This window comes from Falco punctatus (assembly GCF_963210335.1).
Source record: "Falco punctatus genome assembly, chromosome: 1".
Classification (NCBI taxonomy): domain Eukaryota; kingdom Metazoa; phylum Chordata; class Aves; order Falconiformes; family Falconidae; genus Falco; species Falco punctatus.
Window position 1 is genome coordinate 120,017,316 of NC_137580.1, and position 21,332 is coordinate 120,038,647.

The 21,332-nt window shown below is 59.3% G+C and overlaps 2 protein-coding genes across 3 annotated transcripts; both read left to right on the forward strand.

Annotated features, from left to right (window-relative positions):
- Positions 1 to 944: 944 nt before the first annotated feature.
- Positions 945 to 14,603, forward strand: XYLT2 (xylosyltransferase 2; the record flags this gene model as incomplete). The annotated part of the gene is made up of 11 exons (XM_080387284.1): positions 945 to 1,079; positions 6,779 to 7,250; positions 7,726 to 7,901; positions 8,212 to 8,414; positions 8,832 to 8,912; positions 9,072 to 9,288; positions 9,700 to 9,876; positions 10,741 to 11,003; positions 11,115 to 11,310; positions 11,822 to 12,155; positions 12,511 to 14,603. 11 exons carry the CDS (start codon positions 945 to 947, stop codon positions 12,831 to 12,833), a joined length of 2,577 nt encoding a protein of 858 aa, XP_080243410.1. The 3' UTR covers positions 12,834 to 14,603.
- A 93-nt stretch (positions 14,604 to 14,696) lies between these two features.
- On the forward strand, positions 14,697 to 21,195 carry LOC308063862 (uncharacterized protein). Of its 2 annotated transcripts, XM_080387405.1 has the most exons (5): positions 14,697 to 15,544; positions 16,053 to 16,174; positions 18,127 to 18,225; positions 18,662 to 18,826; positions 20,140 to 21,195. In XM_080387405.1, exons 1-5 carry the CDS (start codon positions 15,463 to 15,465, stop codon positions 20,284 to 20,286), a joined length of 615 nt encoding a protein of 204 aa, XP_080243531.1. In that variant the 5' UTR covers positions 14,697 to 15,462; the 3' UTR covers positions 20,287 to 21,195. The 2 variants fall into 2 exon arrangements, with proteins under 2 accessions (XP_080243531.1, XP_080243530.1); XM_080387404.1 differs by having other exon boundaries at positions 14,697 to 16,174.
- Positions 21,196 to 21,332: the final 137 nt, after the last annotated feature.

The window sequence follows — 21,332 nt, forward strand, 5'->3', positions numbered from 1 at the left end:
ATGACTACATGAACATGGGCACTGCGATGCACACATGCACACCCTGCTGTAGACATGCAGATACATTCCAGTACACACATGCACACAGAATCATATGCATGCACACACTCACTGATGCATGCATGCATACCCAGGCACACATGCACACAAACACACCCGCACACACTCTAGCATGTAGATACACACACATGCACACCCCAGTGCTCACACAGGCCTGCACACGACACAGACATGCTTGAACACAGACACACCCCAGTGCTTACACAGAGGGACGCGCATGCTGTACACATACACATGCCCCAGTGCATGCATGCACACACACACAACCACACACATGCACAGCCTGGTGCACACATGCACAGCACTGCACACACATGCATGACCACAAATCGAGCCCAGGGGACATACACACAGATGCATGCTCCAGTGCACACATGCACAGGCATTGCACACAGAGCCCAGTGCACACATCACAGGCGTTGCACACACGGCACACACATGCATGACCACACACAGAGCCCAGTGCATATACACACAGGCGTTGCACACACTGCAAACACATGCATGACCACACACAGAGCCCAGTGCATACACACACAGGCGTTGCACACACGGCACACACATGCATGACCACACCCCCAGCCCAGTGCACACATGCACAGGCGTTGCACACACGGTGTACACATGCATGACCACACACCCAGCCCAGCGCACACATGCACACGCATTGCACACCCAGCCCAGTGCACACTTGCGCGCGCGCACTACCCCCCCCTCCACACCTCCCCACCCCCCCTCCCCCCGACCCTCCCGCCCCGCAGTCCCCGCCGGGCCGCCCCCCCCGCCAGCTCCGCGCCCCCGGCCCCGCCCCCTGCCCGTGGCGCGTGCGCGCGGGAGGCGCGCGGCGGTGCAGCCCGCCCTGGCGCGGCGGAGCGGCCGTGACGATGGTGGCCGGCGGGCGGGCGCGGAAGCTGGCGCGGCGGTACCGGCTGGCGGTGGCTACGGCCCTCGCCATCCTCCTGCTCCAGGGGCTCGTTCTCTGGAGCTCCGCCGGCCTCGACGAGGAGGGACCGGCCGAGGTGCGCCGCGGGGGGGGGCCGGCCCGGCGGCCCGGGGCCTGCCGGGGGGCTGTGAGGGCGCCGTGAGGGGGCCGGGGGGGGCGTGAGGGAGCCGGGGGGGCCGTGAGGGAGCCGGGGGGGCTGAGCGGGGTAGGGGGACGATGCAGGGGCTGTGGGGGTGACAGGGCGGGGGGGGGACAGGGGAGGCGGTGAGGGGCTTGGAGTGGGCGGGGGGCCCGGGGTGGGGGTGGGTCCGGGGGGGTAGTGTGTGCTGGGAGGGGGCTCTTGGGGGTGGGAGGCCCTTGGGGTGAGGGTCCTTCGGGGTTTAGTGCCTGGGGGGGTGGTGTGTCCCCTTGCTCTGGGGCTGGGAGGGGACACGAAGGGGGTGCCCCCCTCCTCCCCGGGTGTCTGTGTGGGGCTGGCGAGGCCCTGTCCCGGGACGGCGTTCCTGGGGGTGTGGGGGTCCCGGCGGGGTCCCACAGGCCCCAGGCTCCTTAGGGGGGGTGGCTGGGGGTGGGCAGCGGGCTGTCACCTGTGTGGGGGTCTGGCTGCAGCAGCGTGGGGTCACAGCACCCGAGTAGGTGACCCTGTGGCCCAGGGGGTGTCGGTTGGGGTCTGGCGTGGGGTGGGGACCGTGGGAGGCTGGAGCAGGGGTCTCGTCCTTCGCTGTGGTCTGAGAGGCATTGCAGGAGGCTGGGGTCAGTGATGCCCAAGCCAGAAAGTATGGAAATGTAAAGGAATTCAGAGAGCTGGGGAGAGCACACGCAGCAGCTCAGGAAAGTTTGTGGCAGCTCCTGTTTAGCTGGTCTGGTCAGGGATATCCCTGTGAGGTGCAAGGCTGTGAGGGCCTTTTGCACTCTTCTGTTGTCTTTGTACCAGAAGGCTCTGCTAAGGCAAAAGGCATCACCTCTTATTTTATCTGTGGGGAAACTGAGGCATGGGCTGGCAAAGGTGTTTGCCCAAGGTCAGAGACGGAGCAGGTGTTGAGGACACATTGCTACCACCTTCAAACAAAGCTCTTGACCTCTAGGTTGCTTATCAGAATTTATTTATTTGTTGTGAGCTGCCTGGACGACTGCATCTGGGCTTCTCCAGGAGCATTGGGGAAGGGCTGAGAGTCCCTGTATGGGCTTCTTTGGTGAATGTCTGTGTGGCACTGGAGCCCCTCATCTTGGGCAGGACCCTTGTGCTTGTAGGGGCTGTAGGGACTCTGTGCAGGCTGCCGGCAAGCCCCTATGTGATGATGGTGAAGCCAGGTTTGGCAGGGACAGCATGCAGTGAAAGCTGGGAGCTGTGCAGGGGCAGGCGTGGGGTGAGCGTGGTAGCTGTGGCAGAGCAAAGCCAGTGGCCATGAGGTGAGAGATGGGAATCCCTGGAGGGACGAGAGCTTCCCCTCTGCATCATGGTGTGGAGGGTAACCCCGTACTGTGGTCAGCAGGTCTTTTCACAGGACTAGGAAGTTTTCCCTGAGAGCAAAGAGGTGAGAAGGGGAACTGGGCAGCCCCTTGCAGGGAGGGAAGTCTCTAAGTGACCACTTAGCAGATTAATTCCCAGGCCTCCTCTTGGGCCATTGGGAATGGCTGTGAGCACCCTCGTGTGCTGCTGTACGCCCACCGCCAAACAGAACCAGAGAGTAAATGCAGTGAGGAGAGAGGACATGGAGTTGCCTGCACTGGGAGCATGGGTGCAAACCGATCTGGCAGCCAGGAATGCCCAGCTGCCCCTTCCCCTTTTCTGACCTTGATCAAATCACTTCACTGGTACTGGCTTCCCCTTCCCTATGCACCACCCTGCACTGCTTGTCTACTTTTTTCTGCTCCTGCCTTGCACTGCCTCCTGGGTTGGCTTGTTCTGCCTCGGTCCTTGCCTGGTTTCCTCATGTCTCTTCCCAAAAGTGAGCTGGGTAGCTGACAGGTTTGGCCATAGGCCCTCTCATCTGGAGAGGGCATGGTTCACCTGACTCCAGGGCTTGGAAGTGGACAAGCTTCTTCGGGGAAGGCAAGAACCATCCTGAACTTTGTGAACAGCCCAAACACATTAGCAAGCTGGGAAAAGTCCATTATTTCTTATAAAATGGCAAAACTGTTGGCTTCTGCACCCTACTGCAGCTTCTGATTTTGGCCAGACCTGGAGGAGCCACTGTTTCCCTGGGGCATTTCTGGTAAAGCTGGAGGAACCCTCCCAGGAGAGCCTGACCTTGCAGGCGTGTAAGGATTTGGGGAAACTTGGGATCTCTTAATTGCCAGAGTAAATGGCTTGTTCCTGCTAATGGACACAGCTCTAACCTGGCTTGTCCCCACCACAAATGGGCTGGGACTTGCAGTGGAGAGAGAAAGGGAAACGAGAGTCTTGCAAATGCCATGGAGCACCTGGGTTTGGGCGAGCACTCCAGACTAGTGCCTTCAGCTGGGGCATCAGCAGCACTTGGATGCTGTGCTGCAGCCCTGTGCTGGGCTGGTAGCTGCCTGCGCTGCCCAGGTCTTCCCAAAAGGGCTGCTCTTATCTCTGCTGGCAGCCCCCTTCTCTGTCTTGCTTCGTTCTTCAAAGCCTGCTGGTTTCCTTTTCCTCCATAGGGGAGGGATGAATTTCCCCTCCCTGGCAATCTCCATCCCTGGTGTGAGCTGAGCAGAGACTTAGGATCTTTGCCTTCCACCGGAGCAGGTTGTAAACCCGTCTTGCACCAGCAGCACTGACTGCTAGCTGCCCTGTGACAGGCTTGAGCCACATCAGAGCCACCAGTCCAACCCTCCTTGAGAAAGCTGTGCCGCTTGGATCACGTTACTTCTCTTTCCAAGCCCAGTCTCAGGGTCCTGCAGGCTCCCTGTATTCACCAAGCAGATGCTTTATGGCATGCAGACCAGCAGAACCTGGATTAGTCTCCATCCACCAGGTCAAGACTGAGTTTCCTACCTCCAGGAAGCCAAATTATCTCATTCCACTGGGATCAAACACCACAATCCCTGTCCAAACTCACTGATGGGAGAGGAAATTCCCATTGATACCTAGCCCTTAGCTGACAGCATCCCCACCACAGACAGCGTGAGCCTGTCTGCACACAAAAGTGGGAGCTTGAGGGACCAAAGCAATTCTGCCTCCATCACGGTGACACTGACAGCTCCTGAGCAAGTGTATGAGCTTCCTGGGGCGCTTGGACTCCCGTGGAGCTGGCACCAGGAAAATGCAAAGTGTCCTCATGGGTGGGGAAGAGGATCTGTCGCTTGGGAGAAGTGTTTTAGCCCAGTCCCATCTCTACCCCCACTTCACCTCCTATCTCTCTCCTTCAAGACAGGAGTCAGCACGTCGCTGGGGCCTGTGTGTTGGTGTCCTCCGTGTGCTGCAGCTGCCAGAGAAGCTTCCTACGAAACACCTTCCAGCTTTGCTGAGATTTCTTGATTTTTGTTTTTCCACCTAAAGAGCTTGGGTTTAGGGGGCTGTCTCCAGCCATTTTAATTGTGAGGTTAAAGGCTTGGCTGCTGCAATTGTCAATCGGGCATCCAGATTGGTGTGCTGACTGGAACATTTTGGTACCAGTTTTGCCTGATGGGTGCTCATATGTGACAGACACCAGAGTCTGTCAGCCAGAGGGGGAATCCTGCAGGACACCAGATGCTGTTAGCTCTGCTCCTCACAATGGCAGAGCTTGGAGATGTCGGCACAGTTGGATCTGTGCTGGGATGGGGTGGGTGCAGGTAGATACCTGACCCACAGTTCCATGGCACTATGGGGACCGCAGTGTCACATTGGGGGAGGCAGGACGGGAGAAGTGGCCTCTGGCTGGTGCCTGGAGTCATTTGTGTGTGTTGGGAGGAGGGGGACAGGGAGCCTCGCCAGAAGTCCTGCACACAAGTCTTAAATACAGCAGAGCGACGTGGCCAGAGCCATTCCCTGCCAGGCTGGGTGAAGGGATTGCTCTGCTGTGGTGTGGTAGTTAGAACCCATTGAGTTCGTTAGCTGGCAGCTCTGGAAAGGCTGGCGATCCTTCTACCCGCTTCACTACAGGGGAAGGCAGCTGGTCATGCTTGTGAGCAGGGAACAGGGCTCCTTCCAGGGGGATGAGCAGACTGTAATGGAGGGTGGGCATTGCGTGGGTCTGTCCCCAAAGCCAGGTGCGCTGGGGAGCAGAGGGTGCGAGCAGGGCTGGTGCGTCTCTTCCTGCAGGAAACAGGGCTGAGCCCACGGAAGAGACTCGCTCCTTGCTTGTCGACTCCTGACTCTCCGCTCCTGTGATGCTCAGCAGAGAAAATAGGTTTATAACGCTTGAACAGATGGTCCTGCGTGGTGACTAATGAACGGTTTGCCGCCTGTCTCGGGCTGCCTGTGACGCCTGTCTGGGCGGAAGAAGGCTCGACTGATCCTTGCTGATGCCAGCCCCTCAGAAGTTAAGCGATGGCTTGGCCTCTTCCTGGGTAGCTATGGTTTGCAGGCTGTGCCACAACATGGGTAGTTCAGGGTCTGCAGAGTGGGCAGATCTTGCCAGATGCTTTCCAGCCTTTGCATGGCATGGTTTCTCCTGGCCATGACCTTACCAGCAGCTCCACCCACAGTGGGGCTTGTGCAGGGGGCTGATTCGGTCCTGTTGTCCTTGTGAAGCATCTGCCCATCCTCAGAAGATGCTTCTGCCCAGGAACAGCCCCTGATGTGGCTTGCTGCCTCCTGCAGTGCCTGGCATGGAGTCTGGGCAGGCAGGGTTTGGGGGGTGTTGTGAGACAGCCCAGGGAGGTCTGGCTGGAGCGGGAAGCTGCCTTGCTGCCTGCCTGCCTGTCAGCTGGGAGTGCCTGCAGTGTGCTGGGGGCACATGGCCCTGGCCCCGCGGGCACCACTCGCTGGGAAAGTTCTTTCCCATGAGTATGGTTCTTGCAGGCATCCAAACTTCCCAACTCTCTGCTTTCCCCAAGGCTGACTCGTTTCTGCTCATCAGCCAGCCTGGCAGAGGTAACGAAGCATAATTAACTGCTCCCTTTACACATCCGCTTGGCTCGGTGGGAGGGTTTGTTAAAGGGATTTCTAGAGAAGCTGGCGATCACGGTGCCTGCTTCAGCTCGGCATGGGGAGCCAAGGCCCAGGGAAGGGGGTGTGGGCAAGAGGCAGGACCTTGTTCAGTGCCTCTCCAGTGCTTTTAGCCCCAGAGACTGCAGCCACGGGGGACTCCAGCTCCCAGATGAATGTGCTGGGCTTGGACTCGTAGTGTGGTTATGGCAGGGAAGAGCTGGTCCGTTTGCCTGCTGTTAAAATCACCACCACCAGCCAGAGCATCCCTGTGCTTATCTGCCCACACAGGACCCTGGAGGGTGGCTGGTGCAGACACAACCAACCTTGGCCATTTTGTCATGCAGCAAGCCTGACGGCAGAGCGCAAGGACCCTCCTTGTGTGTCTGGGGTGCTGTGATGGTGGGGTCTGCAAATCAAGGTGTCCGTTGCTGGCATATGGGGGGCTGTCCCCATGAGGGGTACACCAGGACCATGCCAGGAGGTGCTGTGGGGTCTTAGCTTGGAGTTTTAAACGGCGGTTGTGTGGTGTAATGTCCTTTGCTGCACAGTGGCTGCTCCTGGAGCACCTGCTGCTCCTGCAGCACTGAGCTCTGTGAGGACTGAGAGCACTGGGCTCTGCAAATGGGGGGCAAGAGGGATGCTCCAGGGAGAGTGCTGACAGAGCTGGGAGGAAGCAGGCTCAAGTTAATGCTGTCTGTTCTCTCTTCTGCATCCACCTGGAACTGGAACAGGAGCGGCAGAAAAAAGCCAGGTTGCCTGAGAGCAGCGATGGCTCCAAGGACTCGGACAGCTCTGCCGGGCGCCGGGGCAGTGCCAGCCGGAAGCATGGGCGGTGGCGGGGACGGCTGGATGGCCCTGGGGCACTGGTATCCAAAGTGGTGAGAGCTGTCACTGTGAGACACAAACCGGGACGGAGGCTACCATCTGCACCAGACTCCTCCAGCCGGAGGAACCTGACAGAGCTGCGTGGGGAGGCCCAGCTGGCCGTTTTCCAGCAGGGTGACACAGGCAGTGTGGAGGGGGCTCCCCAGCCCACCGAGAACAGCTTCACCCCCAAGTGCGAAATCACGGGCAAGGATGCCCTCTCGGCGCTGGCCCGGGCCAGCAGCAAGCAATGCCAACAGGAGATTGCCAATGTGGTGTGTCTGCATCGGGCTGGCAGCCTCATGCCCCAGTCTGTGCCTCGCCACTGCCAGCTCTCAGGTGAGTCCTGCTGGGGTGCTCCTGGTTGTCTTGGGCATCAGGGATATATCCCAGCCAGGCACATGGGTCACCTTTGTCACCAAACTGTCCTACCTGGCAAAAAGTGGCCTCAATCTGTCACTGATTCCCAGATTACTGCTGCCTCTGTAATCCAATCAAAGTGGTGCCAGCCTCCTTAAGCTGGGCTATTCATCCCAACCTGTGGAGGTCAGAGCCAGGCCCAGCTGCACCTTCTGTTCTGAGGAGCCAGAAGACAGCTCCCCTTACGCAGCCCTGTCAATTAAATGCAAGGGCCTGCTTGCGCCACCGTGCCCTGGCACTGCAGCCAGTTTGGGCTGTGCTGATGGGGTTTGCCTGAGGCTGAGCTCTTCCCTGCTGTCCCACACTTTGCTCAGGTCTCCCTGGTTTATCAGGAGCTCCAGGTGGTGGGTGCCAGGGCTGCAGGTGGCTGACAGCCCTTTCTCTCCCCGCACAGGCAAGATCAGCCCTGTCATCCAGTGGGATGAGAGCCGACTGCAGCAGGTGCCTCCCAGCAAGCCTGTGCGCATCGCCTACATGCTGGTTGTGCACGGCAGGGCCATTCGCCAGCTGAAGCGGCTCATCAAGGCTGTGTACCACCAGCAGCACTTCTTCTACATTCATGTGGATAAGGTATGTGGCAGGGGCGAGGGGAGGTGGGTGCTAACGGTGCCTGGATCGGTCACTGGGACAGGATGCAGAGCTGGGGCATGGGTGGGTGGTGAGCAGAGGAGATGGCTGGGTAGGTGGAGCTTTGAGCCTCCCACCACTATTTCTGCAACCCCAGGGAGGCAGGATCAATCCCCGCTGCCCAGAGCAGTTTTGTCTTGCTGCTCCCCTCCTGTGGAGGCTGTTGTTAAGGCTCACCCTGGGCTGGTGGCGAGGAGGACAGGCACCTGGGAAGACGAACTGCCTGCTGAACATCAGCTGTGTTCCCTGGCAGCGCTCCAACTACCTCCATCACGAGGCGGTGGAGCTGGCGCAACACTACCCCAACATCCGTGTGACACCCTGGCGCATGGTGACCATTTGGGGAGGTGCCAGCCTGCTGAAGATGTACCTGCGTAGCATGAAGGACCTGCTGGAACTGGCTGAATGGCCCTGGGACTTCTTCATCAATTTGAGTGCCACTGACTACCCCACGAGGTGAGTACCTTGGTGGGGTAGGGGAGGATGATGGTGTTTGGGCTGCATGACCTGCAGCAGCCTTGGAAGGGAGTGGCAGGGAGGAGCAGGGAGCTGAGAGAAGATGGGGTTGGAGATTGCACCCACATGCTGGTGATGATGCTCCAGGGCTTGGCTGGTCCCACCTCTGCAGAGGAACCCAGCCAGTGCCTCGGAGGCTGTTTTTTCCTGCAATCTGACTGTTGCAGGGGAGCATGCATGTGAGGCACCAGACAGCAGAGAGGCCACATCTGTGTCTCCCCAGCAATGGGATAAGGGACTGAGTTGGCACCCACCAAGCAGTTTTAGGCTCCTTGCGTCTGATGACTTTTGCACTGTGAATGTTTCCTGCGCTGCTTTACCCCGGGGGTCATTAATGCTTTTTTATTTGCACCTCAGGACCAATGAGGAGCTCGTGATGTTCCTGTCCAAATACCGAGATAAGAACTTCCTGAAGTCTCATGGCCGAGACAACGCCAGGTAATCCCAGCTAGGGGCAGAGCTGAGCTGAAGGAACAGAAAAAGGAGGGATGTCAGAAAAGAACTGAAACAGTTGGGGCAGGGGGGATGTTCTGGATGTAGCTGCACCCAGCATAGTGGCTGATGCTCCTAACCCCTCATCCTCATCCCTGTGCCCAGGTTTATCAAGAAGCAGGGCCTGGACCGCTTGTTCCATGAGTGTGACTCCCACATGTGGCGGCTGGGCGAGCGCCACATCCCTGAGGGCATCGTGGTAGACGGAGGATCTGACTGGTTCTCGCTGACACGCAGCTTCGTGGAGTACGTGGTCTATGCTGATGACCAGCTGGTGTCCCAGCTGCGCCAGTTCTACACCTACACGCTCCTGCCAGCTGAGGTGGGTGCTAGCTGCAGGGCACGGGCTGGATTTTCTTCCCACTGTACTTAACATCTCTGTCCTGCTTCATCCCTGCCCTGGGTAGCTGTGAAGGCTGCTCGTTCTCCTCAGGCAGCTTTATGCCTCCCCTTTGTCCAGACCCAGGTATGAAAGATGGGAGAAATAAGCAGACAGGCCAAGGGTCATGTTTATATCCCACCTTGTTTTAGGTCCAGACACTCCTCTGGGCCAGATAAGGACCGGTGTGGGCACACAGCCTGGGCCCTTAGGTGTTGCCCTGATGCTGGGAGCAGGGGTAGGTTATGTTCAGGAGCAATCGAGTTCTGTCTGTGAGTGAGGGGTCAGGGGTCTCTGTTAAACACCGGTCCTCTGTCCCCACTGGGTGTCCTGTACTTTCTCTACCATGCACAGTCCTTCTTCCACACGGTCCTGGAGAACAGTCACGCCTGCGAGACACTGGTTGATAACAACCTCCGAGTGACCAACTGGAACCGGAAGCTGGGCTGTAAGTGCCAATATAAACACATAGTCGACTGGTGCGGGTGCTCCCCAAATGACTTCAAACCTCAGGACTTCCTGCGGCTACAGGTGAAAAAGATCCTCCTTTCTCCTGCTCTCTCCCCTCCCTGTCTCTCTCCTCTCAGTGCACCCCTGGGTGCAACGCCAGTGCTGTGCCTGCCACCATGAGCCTCACCCCAGCCCTGCAAGGGCTGGCTCCCCAGGGCTTAGCACAGATGTGTCTGTAAGCACTTGGGCAGCAGGATTATGCTGACTGTCCTGCCCAGAAGTCAGGCTTTTGCTTGTAACACTGCTCCTCTTCCTATTTCTCTCCCATTTTCCCTGCAGACCTGTCACTTGGGGCAAATACCTTTTCAGTAAAAGCCCTTCGGAGTGCTGTCTTGCCTGTCTTTGGCAGGACAAAATGCCTTGTGACAAACAGTCTGCAATGCTCCTGGTGCACAGGGCTGTAGACTGAGAAGGGAGGTTTGGGGTGACACACCCAACCCTGAAAAGAGAGGTTAGCAGGATTTTCCACCAGTCCTGGTCTTATATAGTGCAGGGCCCTGATCCTGCAAGCTGTGCCATGTGGCCAGGCCTCGTCAGGGCTCCACAGCGGCTCTGGAGGGTGCCGGCCCATCTGAACAGAGATTGCAGCAAAGGAGCTAGATGACACATGGCTGCTTCTGAGCACAGAAAGGGGGAGGCAGTGGGAGAGATGGGAACCCATCTGCATCACCAGTAAGCATACCGTATGCTCCCACTGATCCTGCCTTAGAGGATCCCACATAGAGGCTGACTGTGGTTTGCTGCTCCTTAGCCTGTGCCCTCAAGGGGGGCAGGATGTGTCCCAGCATGTTTCTTCCTGGTCTGCTTCCCTCCCAGCTGCCCTGCTGAGGCGGGAGGGCAGAGTGGCTGCAGCCAACACTGTCTGAAATGCCTCTGCTCTTCCAGCAACTCTCCAGACCCACCTTCTTCGCCCGCAAGTTTGAGTCAACAGTGAATCAGGAGGTGCTGGAGATCCTGGACACGCATCTATATGGCAGCTACCCCCCCAACACACCAGCCCTGAAGGCATACTGGGAGAATGTCTACGACCGTGTTGATGGGCTCAGTGGCCTCAGTGATGTCACCCTCACCTTCTACACGGCATTCTCCAGGCTGGGACTCCACAAAGCCACGTCTGTGCTGGCAGCGAAGGACGACAAGCTCTGCAGGTGGGGTTTTTGCTGCGGGTTTGGTCCAGGCTCGGAGTGATGGCCTGCATCTTGTGCTGGGAGGATGCTGATGCTCAGATGTGCAACCTCTCTGTCTGTGTCTCTCTCCAGATTTGAGCCCCGGGGTTTCCCATCCAGTGTGCACTTATATTTCTATGACGACCGTTTCCAGGGTTACCTGGTGATGCAGGAAGTGCAGAATTCAGCAACTGGGCAGGCAGAATCCCTGGAGGTGTGGATGATGCCCCAAGGAGCTCTGAAGTTGGCGAGTCACAGAGGGCAGGCGAACCGCTTACAAAACCTTGAGGTAAATGGTTTTTTTGGTTTGGTTTCCCCCGGTGCCCCCCCAACAAGTTTCCTTCACAATACCCAGTTTGCTTCCTGGCTTTCCCACACTGTACTGCCCTTCCTCCTCTCTGCCACTTGCACACTGCCGGGACAGAGGGACACAGTGCTACTGTTGTATCTGAGATCAAACCTTTGTCCAGGAGTTTGGCTTCTCCGTGGGTCGTGGAACTGATCAGTGGGGAAAAGGCCTGAAGGGGGTCTTTTAGGGGGGAGAAAAGGCCTGAAGGGGGTCTTTCGGGGAGGAGCTGAGGCTGTGGTGCCTAGCACCTGCTGCTGCAGGAGGCATCGCACAGCTGGATTAGTGCTGACATGGTGTGTAGGCAGGTAGGAGAGCCGTGGAGGGTGGGGTGTGCATTGCTTTGGGCTCCAAAGTTTTTGCCTTCCCTGGTTTGGGGAGGTGAAATGCAGAACCTGAGCGGATAGTGCCTCCCTGCCCAGTCTCCCACTGCTTGTGTCTTCTGTCCCTTCAGGTGGGCACAGAGTGGGATCCCAAGGAAAGACTCTTCCGCAATTTTGGAGGCTTGATGGGACCTTTTGACGAGCCAGTTGCCATGCAGAAGTGGTCGCGGGGCCCCAACCTAACGGCTACAGTGGTGTGGATTGACCCCACCTATGTCATTGCCACCTCCTACGACATCACAGTGGATGCTGAGGCAGAGTTCACCCAGTACAAACCCCCTCTCAATCGTCCCCTGCGCCCCGGCATCTGGACCATTCGCCTCCTCCAGTTCTGGGAGCCCTTGGGGGAGAGCCAGTTCCTGGTGGTGCCCCAGACCTTCAACCGCAAGCAGCCTCTCAGGAAAGGTGAGGATGCTGTGGAGTTTGGGGCTGGATGGGAGGGTCTCCTGGTGGGCAGTCCAAGGTGCTTCCCCTGGTGCTGGCCTCTCTGTGCTGCATCTGATGACGAGGCAGGAGCCATCCTTCCTGCTGGTGTCCCGTTGCCCCCGTGAGTCCTCAAACCAGGCCCCTGGGCAGCTGTGGAGGGCCCATTTGCAGGTCAGATCCACCTGGCAGCAGCACCCTACTCCTTGGGCTGGGGGAGAGTTGGGGTTGCAAAGGGATGGGGTGCTGAGCCCCACCAGGAGAGTGGCAGCAGGACCAGTGGAGTGCTGGGATGCTGCTGCACTGCTGATCCTCTCTCTCTCCCTGTCCTGCCCAGATGACAGCAACTGGCTGCATGGTGGCCCCCCCCGCAACGAGTACATGGAGCAGAGCTTCCAGGGCCTGGGGGGGATCCTCAACCTGCCACGCTCTGAGGAGGCGGAGGAGGATGCGGTGCAGAAGGCACAGCTGACGGGCAAGGCGCTGGAGGACTGGGCGGACAGCGCCATCAGCGCCTTCTGGTCTGTGGCGGATGTCTGCGTCGGCAGCCCCTCCGCCTGCACCGCCCTGGAGACCTGCAGCAAAACCTCGTGGAGCTCCCTCTCCCCGGACCCCAAATCAGAACTGGGGCCCGTCAAACCTGATGGGCGGCTGAGGTAGCAGGAGCAGCGGCGGGGGGCAGCGGCCTTGGGAGCAAGGAGCATCCTCTGCCACTGGCATGGGGGGGTGTCTCTGGACTACATCACCCTGTGCCAAGTGCACCGTAGTCACTTGAGGAAGAGAACGGGAACCTCCAGGCAGGGGCAACCTCCCGCTGTGGGGTATTTTGGGCAGAGGGGGAGGTGTGAGGTCGGTCTTGCCCACCTCCCCCAGGTGCGGGCACTGTCGCTGCAGGGGCAGTGGTGTGGGCGGCTGGGAAGAGCTGCGCATTTGTTACTCTGGGCCTTGGAGCCTTGGGAAGGGAGGGAGATGGGCAGGCTCTGGACCAACTCAGCACCCTGCCCAGCCCCGGGCTGGATCTGTGCAGGATCAGGCCCCATGCTGCTGGCTGCCCCCCCTGGGAAGGCTGGCAAGGGACTCGAGGGACAGGTGGAAGCAGAATGGGTCAAAGCCTGCAGTGTGTACGGAGCTGCTGCTGGCCCAGGGTTTGCATCTCATCCCCTCCACCCCAGCCCTTTAGTTTGTATTTTTATAAATATATATATATAAATATATATGATGCAAAGTGCAATAGAGACGAGACCCCGCATTGGCCGGGATGTCCTTGTGTCTCCATCTCCCCTCAGACTGTAATATACCTTGTTCTCTTGGGTGTCCTGGCGCTACAGGACAGGGTGCTGGGTTGTTTACATATTTTATTATTATTATCATCATTGTTTTGCTGTTTCCCATTTCCCCGTTTCCTGCTGAGGCCTCGGGCAGGGTTGCCCCAGGGTTGTGGGGTGCTGCTCCCCCCGCCCCGAGGCAGCTGCCCGATTGTGCCAAATACTTGGAGCTGCCGGTGCGTGTTCTGTGACAGCGAGCAGGGGAGCGCTGGGTTCATGGTTCAAGTCCAACAAACCACTGTAGCCCCCACCCCCTCTGTCTCCACTTCAGCAAAGAGACGCCCCGGTCCCCTGCCAAAATTCCACCCTCAGGGCTGAGGTCCTGCTGCGACTGGCCCTGCCCGGAGGGTGGCCCTGTGCCACGGCCTCGAGGCCCAGCCTTTTGCTTTTCTCCCCGGGTCAGCAGAAGTTCTCGGGGTATGCTGTGCTCCCCTGGCCAAAAAACAAAGAGGGGAGACGGGGTCTGGCCAGCTCTATCAGTCTCCGCAGCTTCTGCTTCCCCCTCCGAGGGAAGAGCTGCCCCACCCTCTGGGGAAGGGGCACAGCGGAGCTGGCTTGGGGCCAGCCGGTGATGCACCTTCCTGTGAGGCTGGTGCCACACGGAGAATCTGGGTTTGGTTTTCACCCTGGGAAAGATACTTGGTGTCTTGCCTGCAGCCTGGGGAGGGGCACTGCCCCTGGCACAGGGCAGGGGAGCTGCTGGGGACTGCGAGGCAGGGGCAGCAGGAGCCACTGGCTGGGGGCCTTGGCCCAGCGAGCTTTGCTATCCCCAAAGATGTGCCATCCTCGCCTTCCTCCAGCGCCTCAGGCCTCTCCCCCCGGCGGGGCTCACCTGCCGCTTTCCCTGGTTTGAGGATGCTGGTGCTGCAAGAGGGATGTTGCAAAACAGAGGGTGGGGGGCACCTTTGTGCGGGAGGGCAGGAACCCCCGGCACCCCGCAACCCCTCCTGTGCCCACTCCCTCGTGGGATGTTCCAGGGGAAGAGGGGTGCGCAGGGCCTGCCCCCACCCTGCAGGGGAGGACACCAAAACTCTGTGTTGGGAGCATTATGTAAAGTTGTCTTAAATATGCAACGTCACCGCAAATATATCTCTCTTTCTCTCTCTACGCTGCACGGTGTTGGGTTTGTGCCGGGAGGGGCGGCGGGGGGGGGGCTCTGCCAGCCCGGGGAGGGTGAGTCCGGCTGGGGCGAGGGGTGCGGGGGCTGTGCGTGCCCCCCGGGGTGACGTGCAGCTCCGGACGGAGCTCTGGGGGTGCTTGGCGCGAGGGTGAGAGGTGGGGACGCGCCGGGGGAAGCCTGGTCACCCCCGGCCCCGCGTTTCCCCCGCGGAGCAGCGGGAGCCGCCCGCTGGTTTGCCGGGCCGGGCAGCAGGGGCCCTGCGGGTGCCACCGCTGCCGTGGCACTTCCGTAAAGGTATTAATTAGCTAATGAAGGGGCGCGCCCCGGTGCCCGCGGGGCTGGAAGAGAGGGCGAGAGCTGGGAGCCTCCCGCAGCCCAGCCCGGCGCTCCCTCCCCGGCAGCGGGGCAGCGCTGGGGCCAGTCCCTCCCGCTGAGCCCGGCCGGGCCAGTGGTGCTCCGGTAATCCCGGCACGGGGCGGCGTGGGGCTGCGCTGGCCCGGGCGTGGCTCCGCCGAGGGCCGCTTGTCGCCGGAGGGGACGGGACGGGGGCCCGGGCGGGAGCGCACCGGCCCGGGGCCGCCCTCGCAGCGCGGCTGTGCCCGCCCGGGACCCGCCCCGCCGCGTCGCCACGGCAACCGCCGCCCCGCCTCCGCCCGCGGCCTGCAGCCGGTGCCGCCCGCCGCCAATAGGGCCGGGGGGGCGGGGCGGCGGCCAATGAGGGCCGGCGGGGCGGGGCCTGTCCCGGTGCCGCTGCGGCCGCGCTGCGTGCGCGGTCCCGCCCGCCCGGTCCCGCCCGGCCCGGCCCCGCGTGCAGCGGGCAGGGGCTGCCGGTGGCGGAGCGGGGATGGCGCACCCCAGCGAGGCCTCGGCGCACACGGCGGCCGCGGCCATGGACAGCAACGTCCTGGCCATCGTCATCGCCGCGAGTGAGTGGCGGGGCCGTGAGCGGGGCCGGGCGGGGGCGACCGCTGCCGGGCGGGATCGGCCTCCGCCGTTGCCTTGCGATGCAGCCCCGAGCTGCGCCGGCGAGGCGGCTCTCCCCTACCCCGGGGGCGGCCCGGGGGGGCGCTGGCTGCACCCCCGGCCCTTCTGCGGGCCCCCACGGCGGCAGCGGCTGGCGGTGCCGGGTGGGCTGGCTGGGAGCCGCGGGCCCCCGGGAGGTCGGAGCGCCCTACCGCCGTGCTGACCGGGAGCCGCCAGCCCCGGGATGGGCTGAGCCCCCCGGCCCCGCAGGCCGCCCCGAGTCTGGCGGGAGGAGCGGGGCGCTGCGCAGGGCGGCGCTTCGGGCAGCCCGAGGCGGGCGGAGGCGACATTGGCCTCGCTGGGGCTTTTCCAAGGGGTCTGCCGAGGCGCCCGGAGGGGCAGGGGGCGGCAGCCAGGGCGCTGGGCTCGCAGGGCCACCGGCTCAGTCGCCTTTTCTCCCTTCCCCGGCAGCCGTGTCCACCTCCGTCTTCATCGTGGCGATCCTCATCCTGCTGCTGCTCCTGTACCACCGGGACCCCATGTGCTGCCAGTTCCTCTGCTCCTGCCGCTTCTTCCGGACTCCCAGCCAGTATGTGAGTGTCCCCCCGCCCAGCTCTGCTTCCCTGGCGCTGGGAGCCGTGAGGCTGCACCGCCGGGCTCCCCCGCCCCCGGTAGCCTGGTCGGGCTTGCTGATGGCAGTGGGACCCGTTCCAAGCCTGCCAGGCTGTGCTGCCGTGGGACCTTGTTCCCGTTCTGTCCCAGAGATCCATCCCTCCAACCCTGCCAGACTGTGCTGCTGGGGGTACCATCCCCAAGGCTCCTCACTAGCCAGTCCCCCAGCTCCCCACACAGCTCACGAGGGGTGTCCCCCTCCCCTGGCGCAGTCCTGTGTCCGGCTCCGCTTTACGGGGAAGGGGGCTGGAAGCTCAGGACTAAGGCGGACAAAGCCACTCGCTACTGCTCACATCCCTGATAACCGGCTCCCTTGTGCAAGGCTTCCCCACGCGGAGCAGGGAGACACAAAGCCCTTTCACTTGCATCTGTAATTTCCTGGGGTTGGCTTTCAAGCGGGGAAGGTGGTGATGGAAAAAAGCACAGCGTGTTCAGCCAGCGCTGCTTTGGTGATGGTGGCTGCCTGGGGAAAGCTCGGCCTCCCAAGCTGCAGGGCTGGCTGTCGAGGGGAGGGCTGCAGGTGCCACTCCAGGGGCCCCGGCAGAAGAGGGGACATTTGGCTTCGGCTGGCAGGGGCTGGAGGGGCTGTGAAAGGCAGTTCTGATAGTCTGGCACAGGCTGGGAAGTCCCCAGCAGAAATGACAGTGGGAATGGGGTGTCCCCTGCCTGCATTGCTGCCTCTGCTCCTCTCCCCCTCTTCCTCCCCACCACCTGGCCTGCGATGCTGTGCTGTGCTGCGATGCTGTGCTGTGCTGCGATGCTGTGCTGTGCTGCGATGCTGTGCTCCTCGTCCTGCAGAGCTGCTCCCCGCGGCGGTGCAGGATGTGCTCTGAGCTGCAGAGCCCCCGCCGTGCCTGGGCCTGGCTCGGGTGGGCGGGTAAAGGAGAAGGCATCTCGCCTTTAGCAAAGGGCTGTGTGGACAGATGGATGTGGATGCAAAGAACTATAAATGGGAAGGGAACATATATAGGATGTGTTTCTATCAGAAAAAACGAAGCAGTTGTGGTGTGAGGCAGCTTTTCATCAGGTGTAGTTGCGCTGGCTTTGCTCATCAGTTATTAAAACAAACAGTTGTGTTCCCAGCCAACCTAGTTTCCTGCGGCTTCTGTAATTGCGCTGCAGGGCCGAGACAAATGTTAAGAGCACAAGTTGTTAAGAGCAAAAGTAAATCTGTCATTCGTAGTCCTCCCTGCAGATCCCTGGCTGCTCTGGGAGCCTCTGGGCTGTTTTCTGCTGGCAGAGATGGGACTTTTCTGAGAGCGAGGAACAGCCCATGGCTTCAGTCCTGGCTCTGGCTCCAGGGCTGCTGTTCATGACAGGGATCTCGGCTCATTGTTGCTCAACACCTTGACAGGGAATCGAGTTTAACTTGATTCACGAACAGAACAGCTATTGCTCTGAGGATTTGCTTGCTATATTATCCTGAAATGACTACCTTGGCAGATAAGAGTTTACAAATTCAGTAACCCTGAGCATGTGACGGCGCTCTTATCTACACCAGCAGAATGGTTGGGTTGGGTTTTTTTTTGTTGTTCCTCAAAGAGAGACGGTTCTGCTGAGTGTGAATGAAACCCGGCTCAGGCTGCCAGCCCTCTGGCTGTGCTGGTCAGCGGTGCCAGCTGCCTCAGGCGCTTAGTGCAGGCCCTGCACTGCCCACAGAGGAGATGCCTGGGCTGTTGGCATCGGTGAACCAGCCCACAGAGGCTGGCACAGCCGCGTCAGCCAAATGTGCGGAGGTCGCTCTTCCCCCCCCGCCCGGAGTCCCGCTTCCCAGGCTGTCCCGTGTGAGCTGGCTGAGCTCTGCTTTGCTGCTGGGTGGGATGGGAGGGATTTCACCTTTGCTCACATCGTGCTCCTGCACCCCTCGTTCCAGGACTGTCCCCCGCCCTACTTCAGCAGCAGCCAGCGGCTGGTGGGTCCCCAGTGTGGAACGTCACGGCTGGAGAGTGCTGCTGAGAACCCTGGCGTGCAGGTGACAGCTGGGTCCCTGATGGGAGCTCAAGGGGGGGAAACGGTAGCGAAGATCCTGATGATCTTGGAAAGAGGCTGTGGGGAGCTGGAGAGCTCCTGGGGCATAGGGAGAAGATGCTGGACAGCAGGAGCAACTTTGGGAAGTGTTGCCTGGACATAAAAACCTGGGGGCAGGGCAGGCAGGGGTGCCGCAGAGGACACCATGGTGCCCTGAGGTATTTGAGTGTGAAGTGGCAGGCAGATTCCTCGGGGCTTGGGATCTGGCAAAGCAGGTCATGGTGTAATTACCTCCGGGGAGGGAGGATTTCCTCTCTCCGGGTTTAAGGAAGGGCACGCACAACTTTGAACCCTGAAGTAACTTGAGATGCACCAGGCTGTGAACTTCCAGTAGAGGCACCGCCACACTGACCTTTCTCTTCTGGGCTGGGCATTTCCAGGGAGATGAGCTGTTCTGTGTCGGACCCCCCAGCAGTTACCAGCTGCCTTCCTGGGAGCAGCCTCGTTTGCCAAGCTACGAGAGCGTGCGGAAGAAAGATCGCCAGCGGGAAATCCATCAGATGATTGCTGAGAGGTTTGGGCTGTGGGCAGAGACTTCCCAGGAGGTGAGTGCTCTCTCCCCTGCACAAGGGTGCTGGCAGAGGCACGGGGGCAGTCCCCCCTGCTCTGGTCTGTACCTGGGACTTGCTTCAGCAATTTGCAGTAGCTAAGGACTCTGTTCTCTGCGATTGCCTTGCTCTGATAGCCTTTATCTCTGAGAAGGGCACGGAGTGTATCAGGAGGCTCCTTTGGTGTACATTGTGCTGGTTAATGATCAAGCTCTCCCAGCACGTTGGCAGAAATGCCGGGAGGCAGGGCAGAGCTGCTGCCGAAAGGGCAGGCCCTTTGGATCATCCACTCGGTGCAAGTCCAAGCTGGGAATGTTATTTTTAGATCTGTAAGGCTTCCATAATTTTTTGGTCCCTTCTCCCTGCATGACACCTCCGGGATGCTCCTCAATAAGTGTTTATGGCTTAGTTATGAGCAGGAGGCTTTGCCTGTTGTGACATTTCAGATTTGCACTCCTGCAATAGAACAGAGACAAGCGAGTGCATCTGCCCAGTCAGTCCTGCAGCAGCGTCCCAAGAGCCTCCTGTCGACCAAAAAGCCCTTACTGACTAAAGCAAAACAGAGACATTTGAAACCCTGAGCACAGCACTAAAGGTTCACTGATTTACCTGGATCTGGAGCTCTTAAAGTTGTACCGTAATGTCTGGCATAGTCAGCACTTGCTGCTCGGTGTTTGGAGCTGTAACTAACGATACCTGCCCTGAAACCAGAGCACTGAGGGCACAGGAGAGTAAGGCCCCAAAGATGAGCAATGGATGAACTACAGCAGGGGCTCTTCCACAATATCCCTGTGCCACTCCCGTTGCTCATTACCGGAGAGAAAGTTAGTTTATTTTGGCAGAGCTAGGCTAGCAACAGCCCAGAGGCTCATCTGCTGCTGTGCAGTGAGACTGTCAAAACCTGGGTAGAAAGCCAGGTTTGTAGGTGCTTGTATACACCCCAGTAATCGATCCTTGGTCAAAGGAAGGCAAACAACAGTCCTCTCATAACAGAAATCAGGGCTTTTCTGGCCTTGTGACTAGCAGCAAGTCCTTGAAGGGGAACAGGGAAGAGCAGGAACCCAGCACAGAGAGTGTGAGGGGGCAGCGGGGGGAATGTGCCTCTCCAGTGGGTTTTTGCCCTGCTGTGTTGCAAAAGCAGTGTAAGCACTCACCTCATCTAGCCAGCAGCCTGCTGCTCTGAGGGCTGCAGGAATTTTGGTTCAGGCTGGTGGCAGTTGTGAGCCTTGTCATCTGCTCTGTAAGAAGAGGTGGGATAATCTCCTGGTTATTGCTGATCCACTGTAACGTTCTTCCTCTCTCCTCAATAGATGCCGCCTCCCTATGAGCACGCTTTGAGGCATCCTCCAGCTTTCTCAGGAACAGTAATGAGCTCAGAGACCCTGGACAGACGTGGCGTGTCAGACCCATTCCAGGCCCCTCTCAGCTACCAAACTCAGCGAAACACAGCCGTGTGAGGCCTTGGCCTCAGCACACTGCTTCCACCCATGGTGTCAGTGACAGAAGTGCCTGTGGCATCATTCTGGTCTGCAGGGAACAGCCAAATGTCAGACCTTCACCCAGATTCACACTCAGCCAAGACACAGGCAAGTCAGACCCCAGGCAGCAGTACCGTCCCTCCTGCAGCACAAGGACAAGCATGGAGCCAACGCCAGCTCTCCAGCTCCAAGCGGAGCAACCAGGGGTGCCTGTTTGCTCTTCTCTGGCAAACGTGCTGTGACCAAAGGAGACAGACCAGCTGCTTGCTTTGACACAGGGGACAAAGCCAAGGTGAAGGTCTGCTCAGCCAGAGCTCCTCCAGGCAGCTGGCATATCTACCTCCGTGAGGCAAGCGCTGCCAGCCGTGCCAAGGGTCAGACCTCAGTGGTCACGTCGTGCTATTCCACTTCTTTCTTAGGTTATAAAATGTTTTACTTTATCAGTGTGTTGGTTGTCAGGTGGGACTCCTCACCTGAGGGGCAGAACCAATCTGATCAGAGCATTGCTGCGTGCTCCTGTGTGAGTCCTCTGTGATGGAGAGCAATTTTGTGTGGACTTCAGCTCAAGACTGAGAGGCTCCAGGGGCTGTGTCACCTGCTGTATGCAAACACTGACCACCAAGATGAACTGTGTGACTGGATATGCAAGCTGGGAAAGGACAGAAGTGTGGACAATATAGCTGGTGGTCTCCACGACAAACATAAAACAAAGGTGGACACACGTGGCTGACCCAGTTTACCTAGCTTCCTTCTGCACAGCAGACAATCTAATAATGTCAGCACTGGTGTCCTTATACCACAGATTTTGATAACCTGTTTTCTACTGCAGAGACAATATTTCATAGTATTTACAAACCTGTAGATAAAATTAGATCAGTTTGGCCACAAGGCATTTGGGCTCCTTTCTTTCAAGCAATATAAACTCAAAAATGTCACGGAATGACTTGGAAGACAAAAAGGGAAGCCTTCTGCATTATGGCTTTCTGATACACCTCCAGCCACTGAGCTTGAAATACCACCCAGTC

What these genes read in the sequence shown, in the direction of transcription:
- LOC308063862 (XM_080387404.1), top strand. Translation starts at nt 15,623, where the DNA reads ATGCAGCCCCGAGCTGCGCCGGCGAGGCGGCTCTCCCCTACCCCGGGG. An exon ending in TCCGGACTCCCAGCCAGTAT is followed by an intron (nt 16,175 to 18,126) that starts GTGAGTGTCCCC and finishes CCCTCGTTCCAG; the next exon opens with GACTGTCCCCCGCCCTACTT. An exon ending in CTGAGAACCCTGGCGTGCAG is followed by an intron (nt 18,226 to 18,661) that starts GTGACAGCTGGG and finishes GGGCATTTCCAG; the next exon opens with GGAGATGAGCTGTTCTGTGT.